Here is an 11,384-nt window from a genome sequence, read left to right on the forward strand (position 1 = left end):
CCAAAACAATTCGCGGTAAGCACAATTTTTCGAGTGTCCTCTCCATATTGGACTGTATACTGTGAATTCAGGGATCATGGGAATGTTTTTTTTCCACAAGGGAACTATTGTGACTGGTTTAGTTATCTATCAAGTGCTCCGCGGAACACAATGACACGAAAATCCATTCATTAACTTGGCAAAAATGCCGATGTAAGATAATTTTCAGCGGTTTAAAAGACAGCCCCGTGTTATCGGTTGAGTTTTTCAGCTACCCGGTGCTCAGCATACTATTCTGAACCACGGCTCATTTGTCAAGAGACAAGGAGGCCATTCCTGAAGCGTCTACCTTAGAAAAAGTCGTTCAGCTGTAGCACCCTCTCTGTGCCCAGCTGACGTACCACCCGAAGGCTGCACCAGGGCTGAGATACTGCCCAAGCCTAGACAGAGGAGAGGCAGAGGTCGGGTTCAAACCACGGACCTTCCGGTGAGTAAACTCGCGCTCTAACCACTTGGGCCATCAATCTTAGAGTGCTCGCGCTCTACCACTTGGGCCATCAATCTTAGAGTGACCGTAAATTATCTACTCGACAAAAAACAGCCTTCGGCTTTGAGTACTGAGCGGACTACAAACATTAAAACGTACAGTTTTACAATGTAGGAAGTTGACGACTGTCACGGAATTCGCAACCCATGCGATATCGCAGAATCTCGCGTGTTCTTGAGGCAAAACATAAAAATCGTCTTTGAGGAAGGCCAAAAATGGCTTGGTCAGAAATAAATAGAATGTCACTTCTGGAGGCCTGTCGCGCCAATATATTTGAATTCTTTCAGTGAGCTTGCGGATGAATCCGTTCACAAAGAACTTTCTGAGATTCGCTGTGTTAAAAAACTTGGTAACTAATGTTCCAACAGTCTCCCGCCTAGAAGACGCATATCCATCTGAGATAATGTTGTAACTTGGTGGACGATCATGCAACTCTGTATCGGTCCCTTGGCTTCCTGCTCCACCCACTATGGTATATCAAAAGGCACGGTAGCTCTACACAGCCCTTAATGGAGACAAAGGAAAATTATTACAACTGTATTTATAGGGTAGTCAAAGTGTTCCACAAGGTCGTGCCAGAATCTCCGTGAGGGGGCGAGAAGCGTCGAGTCACAGGTGCTTGACTCAGATTGGCTGGCATTCTGACCGTCAGGGCATGCCTTCGTTTGGCCCGTGTCCTGCACGTGACACATTTATCCAAATGATTTGATGTTCGGTTATTAGGGACGGCTGGCCTCCGTACAGATAAGTTCCCAGAAGTTTGACCGATGTAACTGGCACTATAGATCACCAGCTCGAAAAGTGGAAAATACCCAACCATTCGTTTATCAGAGTGGATAAAAATAAGTAATCGTGCAACTGCGACACCCTTGCGGTGCCTAGCTACCATGCCACCCGGAAAAAACAAGAGGGCTGGGATGCTGCAAGGTTAAGTAATCGACTGCGACACCCTTGCCGTGCCTAGCTACCATGCCACCCGGAAAAAACAAGAGGGCTGGGATGCTGCAAGGTTGGCCAAGCCTAGACAGCGGAAGTCCAGATGTGAAGATCGGGTTCGAACCACGGAAGCACTGGTCAGTAAATTGGCGCTTCAACTACTGAGCTATTTCACCTTCTAGAGTGGACTTCAAGACCATTTTCCTGCGCTGGCGGGCGAGATTTCTTATCGCCAGCTCCTTTCTGATTTTGAACCACAGACCTAACTTCGTCAGTCACAATGATAACCTTATTTCTACCGAAAGGGAAACCTAGTTTCAATTGAACATTGTCGGATAACAATGAGTCCCATAGGTATCACACGTACTGTACCACACTGCCCTCACGTGATCATGCTGAGATGAATCAATTCACGTTAATAAAGTAGCGCTGTGTGCAAACTCGCTTATTGTTCTTTCATGTGACATCACAGGTAAGATCGATGAAAATTCTTTAGAGCCTGCTACCGGTTTCGCTTTCTTGGAACTCACCAGGTAGGTTTATCCCCCTAATCTCCCACAGTTTCATTCCCCCAAATTCAGACTCCCTCTGTGAGCAAGAAAGAAAGCATGTGAAGCGAATACCGACACACCCTTACTGGTAAAGCTGAACTTCTCTTAGGATAAATATGCGGTGTCAAGCGGCAATGGCTGTCGATTGATGTTGAAGTGTACGTATGGAATGCCGCAGCAGAGTTAACGTTAACACAAAATGTTTACCTGCACAGAGTGAGGGGTATGAAACAAGTGCACCACACCGGTTTTCAAAATTTAGCACGCCAGCTTTCCCATGTCGTTTCTCAACTTGCTAATGTGCGCCTTCAAATAACAACTAAAGCATTTCCAATATGTTTGACGGCCAAACTGTGTTCTTACCCTACAACACGCCATCGGATGACTGTCTCTCAGTAATCTTATTCAACCAAGCTCAGACCATAAAAGGACTGCGATATCATAGCATGAACGAAATGGCGACAGATAGATTTTTTGGTATGTCTTCAAGAGAATATCTACTGCCTCATTGTTACAACTGGCTTCAACGTCGGCACATAGGCCACTGTACGCCAGATAAGCCGGCATAAGCTGTCTCTAAATAACGGTGTTCCAAAGGAACAGTGAAATTCGCACTATGCCCTACAACTCCATCCATGCCAACTAGTGCTGATGAACGGCAAGTTCACTTGGTTCCTATCCTGAAAAAAAAACGCTCCAAACAAGTGCACATGAAAAGCGCACGGGAGTTGGGGAACTTAAAAAGCAGTCCTCATGGGACTTTTCAGGAATAAAAATGTAGTTCGACGTGAACAGGAGATACCAACGGTTTTCTGAGAAGGCGTTCTGTTGTATCAGTCTTGCAGTGCTTTATTTCGGCGCTGGAGGCCAGAAAACAACATATATAGCATGAATTTCATCCTATGAGTGAAGTTCATGTATACTGACTGTGCAAAATAAGAACCTTGCAGTTGTTTCATCCCTGTAGCAGCGCGCTTTTCGTGAGTCTTGGAAAGAATCTGTAAGCTTCCAGTCGACCACTCTGTCATTGAACTCAGAGACGCCGATCAGTAACGTGGTTAAAGTCCACTGTGAATTCGTTCGTTAAGGAGCCAGTCAGCACCAGAACACAACGTGAATAGCGCAAATTGAGGGTAAACGATGCTAGGTCCTTTTTGATTGAGCTACACTGGTGCCCGAAGGGCCGCATAGCTGTGTCAGTTTATTTGAAAGAAGACTTGAAGTTGGGAGAACACCGAAGTGGAAAAAGAGACTACAGTCGGTCTTTTACACATACGATTCCATTGTTTATGTAGGAAAACTGGAAATCACATCCCCAGAAGTCCGTGGGTGACGAAACACGACAATGGGAGCCAGTATAGTGTGTTGGCTTAACCGCAATTCTCACGTCACATACAACCTTGCGAAGACGATTCCTAACAGGTGCGAAATAGTTGCTTTTGTGTCACTAAAACAGATTCATTACAACCAAGTTAGAGGAAAAGGCATGCGACAACAATAGTACATGACAAAAAAAACGCATGCAACACAATAGTACATGACAAAAAAAACCCACCTTGCCACTCTCGCCTTCCAAGTTTTCACCGTTTAATCCGACAAGTTTATCTCCGGGTAGGAGAGTTTTGCGTCCATACTGTGTTATCAGACCATCGGGAAGAACACTGTCAACATAGAGACCTGGGCTTTCAGCATAAGATGGGTCGCAGCCTGGAGGATGTAAAGCCCACTTAAAATTAACACCAAGTTGCGGCGGTTCACCTCTCGATTCCTCCAACGACGGAAGATAAAACTCGAAAGTGAGTGAGCGGAACGGCTGGAAGATACAGCAAAGAGATGGGAAACTCATTTGGCCGGATAAGGCACATAATAAAAGGTGAAAATACCATCGAACGAAACAAAAGATCAGTGTTCGGCGAATTCGTGTTTGATAATTATAAGCGCAGACCATGCATATGCAGGTGAAATTATCCTATACGCGAAAATCGATAACAGGATTGGAAAACTTGAAACCAATTGTTTTGAAAACAAGCTTCCGAGCGGGCATCTGAGAGTTCATCTCGCACACGCATCCCTAGAAGGGAACAACGCGACTGAAGTTGTACCCCTCATTTAGACTTGGATTACAACGGCCTTGTAAATATACAAAAGCTATAAACGACTAACAGCATTCAGTTGACAAATTTGCTCAGCCTCCAGTCAAAACCAGACCCTCAGTGACACCTATGAAATCCAACCACAAGCTATAGTTTAAGTGGGAATCTAATTTTCCCCACTTACTTTCAAGAATCCCAGCACCTCGATGGACGAAAACTAAGGAGGACATTTAAACAGTAAAACTTTTACTCGACACTTGCATCCATGAAGATCAACGGATCAAGATACGTGCAATTCTAGGAATTTTGGAGAGATTTAGTTATTTTTTAAATTATTCCTGAGCACAGGCCAATAAAAAAAACAAACGTTTAGTCGTTACCGCGTGCTGCGGTGACTTCAACCATCTGAGTGGTTCACAGCTGTCAAACTGAACTGAAAGCAATTAGCTTACCTTACTAGACAAGCTATTGATTTTTTTTAAAAAAAGTTACAAGCGGCAATGGCAGGCACCACTCCTCCGAGTGGTCGTATTTCAGTTCTGATCGTACGATGGCACGTAGAGAAATTCTACGACAGCGTTGCACACTGAGGGGTTGGAAAATGGCATCAAGATAAGTTCTCATTGATATTCTCATTGATGAGTTGTGTTCCCAATATGAACAAAATCACGCCCCATTTGAGGTAATGAAGGGATAACACGTACGTTGTATACGCTCATAGAATGTCCCGATACATTGTAACACTTGTCATACGAAACATTCTGGTAAACACCTTACTGGTTAATCCTGGTTTGGACTACGAGGGAAACCGAGGGATTACCGCGACCTCTAGACGATATCTTGAAGCGGAAGCTGCGAAGAGCCATGATTAGTCAGATACCATGTAACTCGAATACAGAAGGTCGTTCAATCAGCACTTGAGGATCAGATGCGTCCCACAAATGGTTTTAGGTTCTCTAAGTTTGAGACACACGGAAACAAACCCCACTGGTTGACTAGAAAACAAGACTTTCTAGCAACAAATTTGCCGCACTTCACAGAGCTGTTATCGATTATTCGGACGTCACTTCACAGATCACCATCGATAGGGAATGGAAAAAACCTACTCCGGTAAGCATTCCAATGAACATACAAACACTGCCAAGTTGAATTCCGAGCTTCAAAGTGAACTTCCTCAACGAAAAACTGCACTCAGAGGACGGTTTTGGATGCAATTTACATTAACTTTAGACCCGGACAACGGAAAATATTGAACGAGGAGGAATAAACAAGGTTCACATAGATCAAGTTATGCAAGTTTGGTAGAAACTCCACATTGTGCACCAGGTCTGAGTTATAGATTATAGACCACGTGAGCCCCCCACTCAATTACAGAAATTCATCGCATTCCAAGGCCTGCGTATCGATGCATGTGGTAGACCACGGGGCACCTGAAAAAACATTTTGCTGCTTGGTAGAATGAACTAAAGAAGAGGAGAGAAAGGAGAAAAACTGTTCCATTTGGAGGCTCATTCATTGGCTCTAAATTAGAATGGGTGGGGAAGAAAACAACTTACACGACAGGGTGACGCCACTCCAGTAGCCGAACTAATTCGAGTGGATCTGCGATCCGAAGACCTACTTTCACCAGCAATTGTGGCTTGTCTTGAAACAACCAACTCGACTGTGCGACCTGGGGGAATCGAGCGTAAGTGAGATATGGCGTCCTCCAAGTTCTCCACCTCTACCCCGTTCACTGTCAGAAGGCGATCCCCTATCTGAAAATGAAAGGATCGAAAGATGCTTCATCTACTCACAACAGTGACAGTTGTTTATCAGGGCGTAACTCGAATTCAACTCCATGGTCCTGGATTAAGTGACTACGTGATGAGCGAACGGTCGTGCACGTCTACACGTAACCAGTCGATAAAATTGTGCATCGGAGCTGTTCTGCGGAATTCCGAAAATTCTATACAATCACCAGGCAGTCGAATCAAATCACATTAGCAAAAACGGAATCTCACATCACCACCCCAACCCAGGAAGCATCCCATCAGAAGCACAATCCCAGATCCTGGGCTAAACCCGTGGTTACCACAAGGAGTCCACTCTGATATAGCGTCAAATCTACTAGAACATTCAGCAGACCATAAAGTAAGACGATGGCAATGCAATGAATAAAAGGTCTTGCTCTGAAAACCATTTATATAGATTGCTGTTCAGAGACAGACGGAGAAGAAAATCAGTGAAGCAAACAACAGCACAGTAATTCGTTTTGTTTCTCTGTTACCCGATAAATCCAAGTGAGCAGAACCAGAACAGTGGAACGCTGCTTAAGCCATTTGGACTGAGTCGACTTGCGTACTTGGTTCCGGGGTTTTAAACCGGAAACCTGCTGTGTCAGTTGATTTATGCAACATACCATGAGTTTGATGATTCCTCAACAAATATTTCTCGTCGTTTGGAACTTATGAGGCTGATACAGTTCAATTAGGGCTGTAATCCTAGTGATAACTGATGGAAAGCAGATGCCTCGAACCTCTTCAGTCTCACCTAATCTCATTTTCAATAACAAACTGGTCTTCAACAAGCGTCCGGAGTCGTGGATACCGTGACTTATGTTTCCAGAGTACAGGAGGGTAGAACAGCGCCCAGGACGCAGACTCGTGAGTAGTTGTGTAGCCAAAGCTAAAACAAAACCGCCAAACGCGTCAGCACAGAAAACAGCTGACAAGTAAAAACCGTCGGTGTTTTCATTAACCACCCAGGTGGGGCCTTCAACACCTAAATTCGAATCAAACAAGCAATTGCTTAGGTTGTGGTCACAAAAGGCTTAAATGCCTGTTAAGCGGCCATCGTTGATCAGATGCTCTGAAGGCACCATGGAGAAAGTGCCAAATCACTATCGATAGGTTTACCATTCATAGGCTGCTGTTAGTCACTGTAATCATGTGACATATGACTATGACATACTGAGGAAATGAGCAGTCATGGCCAAAGAGTTCTTAAAAAAGCATTGAACCATACTGAATAGATCGAGCATTTTGGTCAACGACTTCCTGCAAATCTGATATTCAGAAAAAATACACCACAGCAAGTCTACACACATGAAAAACTCCGTTTTGAGAAATTGGTATCTTTGTTTCGGTAGATGGTAAACGGTTTTCTTCAAACACATAACCTACGACGCAAGAGGCACATATTCGAGAGTACGTGACGCGGTTATTGCATAAGAGACCCATAAGAGAGGTGCAGAAATGAACAACTTACCAGTAAGCGACCATCAGTGATAGCCGCACCCGTGGAAAGGATCTTCTTCACGTATACTGGTTCATTGGCCTGAGGACTGACTTTTGTATCCCTGCTGGTTAGGGTGAATCCCAGTCCACCCTTGGCCAGTTTGACAAGGTCGATAGAAATTTTTTGACCTATGGTACGCGTATTAAATGCATTGACATCTTTGGCCGTGCGCTAAAACGAGATGGTATCGTACGAAATGCTTTTATTAAAGATGATATGGAAAGTAAACTATAAGCTGATAATAGTGAAGTACGGACTTTATCGTGATAACGTTTACCCAATTATGTTGAACGACCTCCAGTAGGACTGTTTCAAGCATCAACGGCAGTGAATGCCTCATGAGATGTAGGAAAAAGTGTCTACATGGTGGTGTCATCGATATGATATGTACGACAGTTTATTGTTCATTTTGAAGCTCGATAAACAGACATGGGTCAGTGAACTAATTTGTTACTAACACAGTACCTTCCCCCTAGGATGATTGTAGTTGAAAGGTGGTCGTATAAGACATGGTCCAAGGGGTCACTACATAGAGGGGGCACTGCATAGGGAACTACCTCGATACGCAGAAGCCTGCACGAGCTATAGGAAGCTAGGTTCACAATACGTCATATTTAGACATGCAGGACAAGAGTAAGAGGATAAAAAGGGCACAATGCGGTCGAATATAGAAAACTGACCTCAACGATACAACCGCACTGCAGCTCCAACGCCCTACATTATTTCACAAATCGGATAGGATAGAGAAACTGGGCGGTTGTCAATGGAATCTATCGGATACACACTGTCCACATGGGGCGTAGTTTATCAGTCAGATTTTGTCAGCACTGTGACAGGCTGAACCTCAAAGCCCGTACTGATACAGCGCACAACGATGATACATTGAAAATTCGCCAACCGGACTAAGTAAGACTTAGACGCATATGTCATAATATAAAAGACCAAGTTTTTTCCAGTCATTTGACCAAGTCAATAAGCAGTTCTTATTGGAGTGGCGAACTAGTAAATAGTCTTATTTTATTAGGATGCCATAGGTTGAATTACCGAGACATGGAAAGGCGCAACCACAACCGTTGAGTAGATTGCTGTCACCGCCGATATATGAGGTGAGACTATTACTAAGGTACCTAAGAATAGTCGTTTGACCTTCACAGCCGCGACAAAAACGTCAACTCAGCTATTATTGGGTATTCTTAACTGTAGGTGTTATGGTTGTACGAAGGCTGGAATACTGCCATAGCACACAAAACTAGATAGAAGCACGAGTATGGTATTCAAACAAGCCCTCTCGCTCAAAAGCCTCACCGCAAAGCAGCGGTGTTTGGCAGGAAATGCAAGTACATTAGCGCCACACATGTTCAACCCCCAACCTGGAATGCCAAGAGACTGTGTTGGTCTACTCTCTAACCATTGACTAACCTGAGATGAGACTCTGGGAGTGTAGCACGGGCACAGCCTTCTTTGTAGCTCATTAGGTTGCGGGGGAACACAAACCATCACACCACGGTAAGGTTTGCCTCTTCATGACAACATGTGCAGGCGTTATTTGGTAGAATTCTAATAGGCTACTACTTGACGTTTTTGGGGTCGGTTCATATACTAAGTAGGAAAATTTAAGCCCCAGGGCAACAAGACCAGGGGGCCAAAACAGATTTCCTTTCAAAGGAATACAGTGCTATGTTGGTAAATGGGTTGAATGAGAAACGTAGTTTTTACTGAAAGACGAAGTGTATGGAGCTAAACATCACTGACTGTACTAAGTAAGTGAGGTAGAGTAGTATGACCAGGGAGTGTCAATTTGGAACAGATCGCCGTTTTAATGAGGGAACCTGCAAATTCAGATAGCAAATTGGATAAATCGGGACTTTCAAAAAAGTTCAGGATCTCAGATCCTCTCACACGGCCAACCCAGTCAAGCAATATCGCAGGCCGCAAAAAATCGAACCCATCACAAGACACAAAAGACAATCAGATCAGGCAATAAATTCGGATTATTTGGATGTAGTCGCGTCGTGCAACACAACTGATGTGACGACAATCAAAAAGAGATAGTGAAATCAGCAGACCTGTGAGGAACAGCATGCGACCACTGAAATATGCTAATTACACCGACGATCGAAGACTGTGAAGCGTCGACGGACCTAGTGTGACAAGGGTGGAGTAATTGGCACAAATGGAAAATTATCTTTATTCTATTTAACTGAGGAGCGTGTTTGCTTGTGATAACATGCAAGTACCACATGCTACCGTGGAGCCAACATCTGACAGCCTACATGCAATCAGACCAATGCGAACTATGTGCGTGCGCCTTACAATGACCTATAAAGTTCCCATCATTTTCTTCATTAGAATAAAATAGCCTGCCCAAGAGTCTCAGTCACAGAGTGTAAGGGTGCAACATTTAACGTAATGGGTTCCCGAACTAGGCTACCCGTTAGCTCCTCCGACAACATTGATACTGAAGATAGACAGGCCAATTGCGTCTAAATTAACGGATGGCCTTTCCGTCAACTTTCAACACTCCTGATGCATTGTACGATACAACTTCAGGCTTACCCAGTCGAACCACCAGAACGAACGAGAAAACTGTTACCCAGTGCAACGTAATCCATTGGCGTATACACGGCAAACATCAACATAGGGGTTTCATGTTGGCCGGCTGCATTCGATCTTGTGGCGCTGCATGTGTCGTTTCTCGAGTAAAGTGGATTTCAATCATTACGATGACCACAGTTGAGACTATCACACAACTGTTCAAGTTTTCCATGAAAACCACTAAGCGATGTTAGACGAAATGACATGGTTTGGAACAACAAGTAAAAAGGCGGAAAAGTGTGAAGCGGTTCGGTTGCAATAACAAGCAAGCATGAATTGTCGTATGGTTACACGACAAGAGCCACAACCAAGGGCATTATCAGTGATATTGCCATGCAGACCAACACCCAATGCAAATGGGTCACCTTCGGAGCAAGCGACAAAAAATGAGTAAACATAATCCTGAAATTCGTTCATCGGTACATTCACTGTTGAGTTAGATGTGGCCCAGTCGAAAGTTCGACCTGTGGGCCAACTCACCGTGAAATATGACCAGAGAAACCTAGGGAGGCCAAATTACAGAACAATGTTCAACACAGGCGTCGAAGTCCATTCTAACCATGTGGAAAATGAGGCAACACTGTAAGGTTCCTCCGTATATCCTAAAGTACGAATGTTTAGCATCGTCAACATCATCACAGTCAGTGAAAACAGTACCCAGAAAACCGAATCAACCGAATCGCGCTTCGATATCCTTCAGGTATACTTCGGGTTCAGTTGAGGCCAGAAATTCAGGGGAGATTTTTATGATTTGGTTGCAGTGAAGAGATTTTGAAGTTCCAGATCTAGAATTCACGCTTTAAAAGTTCGACGATGCTGAAAACCTTAGAAAAATGCCTCCTAGGAAAAATCGGCGACGCATACCTCATGAACTTTCAGAATGATTCTAACGCACGACTCTTATTCATTCAGTAACGAGTGGAGGATCAGCAGCGCGATTAAATTGTATCATGATCGGATAATCCGGTATTAATAATGAATGATGGATTCTCATGGGATGCATTTTGACAGAACACATACTAAGACTAGAACGAAACGGAGGAGCTTTATGTGATAGCCGGGATTCAACGGCCTTTTCAATGAGCAGTTTACAAGACAACAAAAAGCATAACAAGTTAAAGCATGTGCGAAACAGGGTGAAAGTGTGCGAGCCATACTCGGGTTGCCCCGTTGGCTCACGTATTCTAACAGAACAAGTCCCATCGAAATTTGGTCTCAATACGGATTCACTGTATTGCATTTAGTTGAACATTTGGTCCATACGATGAAAAACCGAGGCTCAAAAGTTGCCCACAAAACGTGGCTCGCTGAATGGGGCACCTCTGAAAACTGGCCAATCATGCGTGTATTATCAGCTTACTAGTCTCCTAGTATGGCTGTAACAACGTTATATATATATATATA

General features: G+C 44.0%; 1 protein-coding gene across 1 annotated transcript in view; it reads right to left on the reverse strand.

Moving 5' to 3' along the window:
• T265_00091 (hypothetical protein) overlaps positions 1-11,384 on the reverse strand; it is a gene marked incomplete at both ends in the record, with an annotated part of 45,902 nt that overhangs the window by 17,966 nt on the left and 16,552 nt on the right. The window contains 3 exons of the mRNA XM_009163748.1: positions 3,569-3,826; positions 5,663-5,863; positions 7,356-7,556. Of these exons, the coding sequence (XP_009162012.1) occupies positions 3,569-3,826; positions 5,663-5,863; positions 7,356-7,556 (660 nt within the window). The remainder of the gene's footprint in view (positions 1-3,568; positions 3,827-5,662; positions 5,864-7,355; positions 7,557-11,384) is intronic.

The sequence above is a fragment of the Opisthorchis viverrini genome (assembly GCF_000715545.1).
Source record: "Opisthorchis viverrini unplaced genomic scaffold opera_v5_1, whole genome shotgun sequence".
In the NCBI taxonomy this organism is placed as follows: Eukaryota; Metazoa; Platyhelminthes; class Trematoda; order Opisthorchiida; family Opisthorchiidae; genus Opisthorchis; species Opisthorchis viverrini.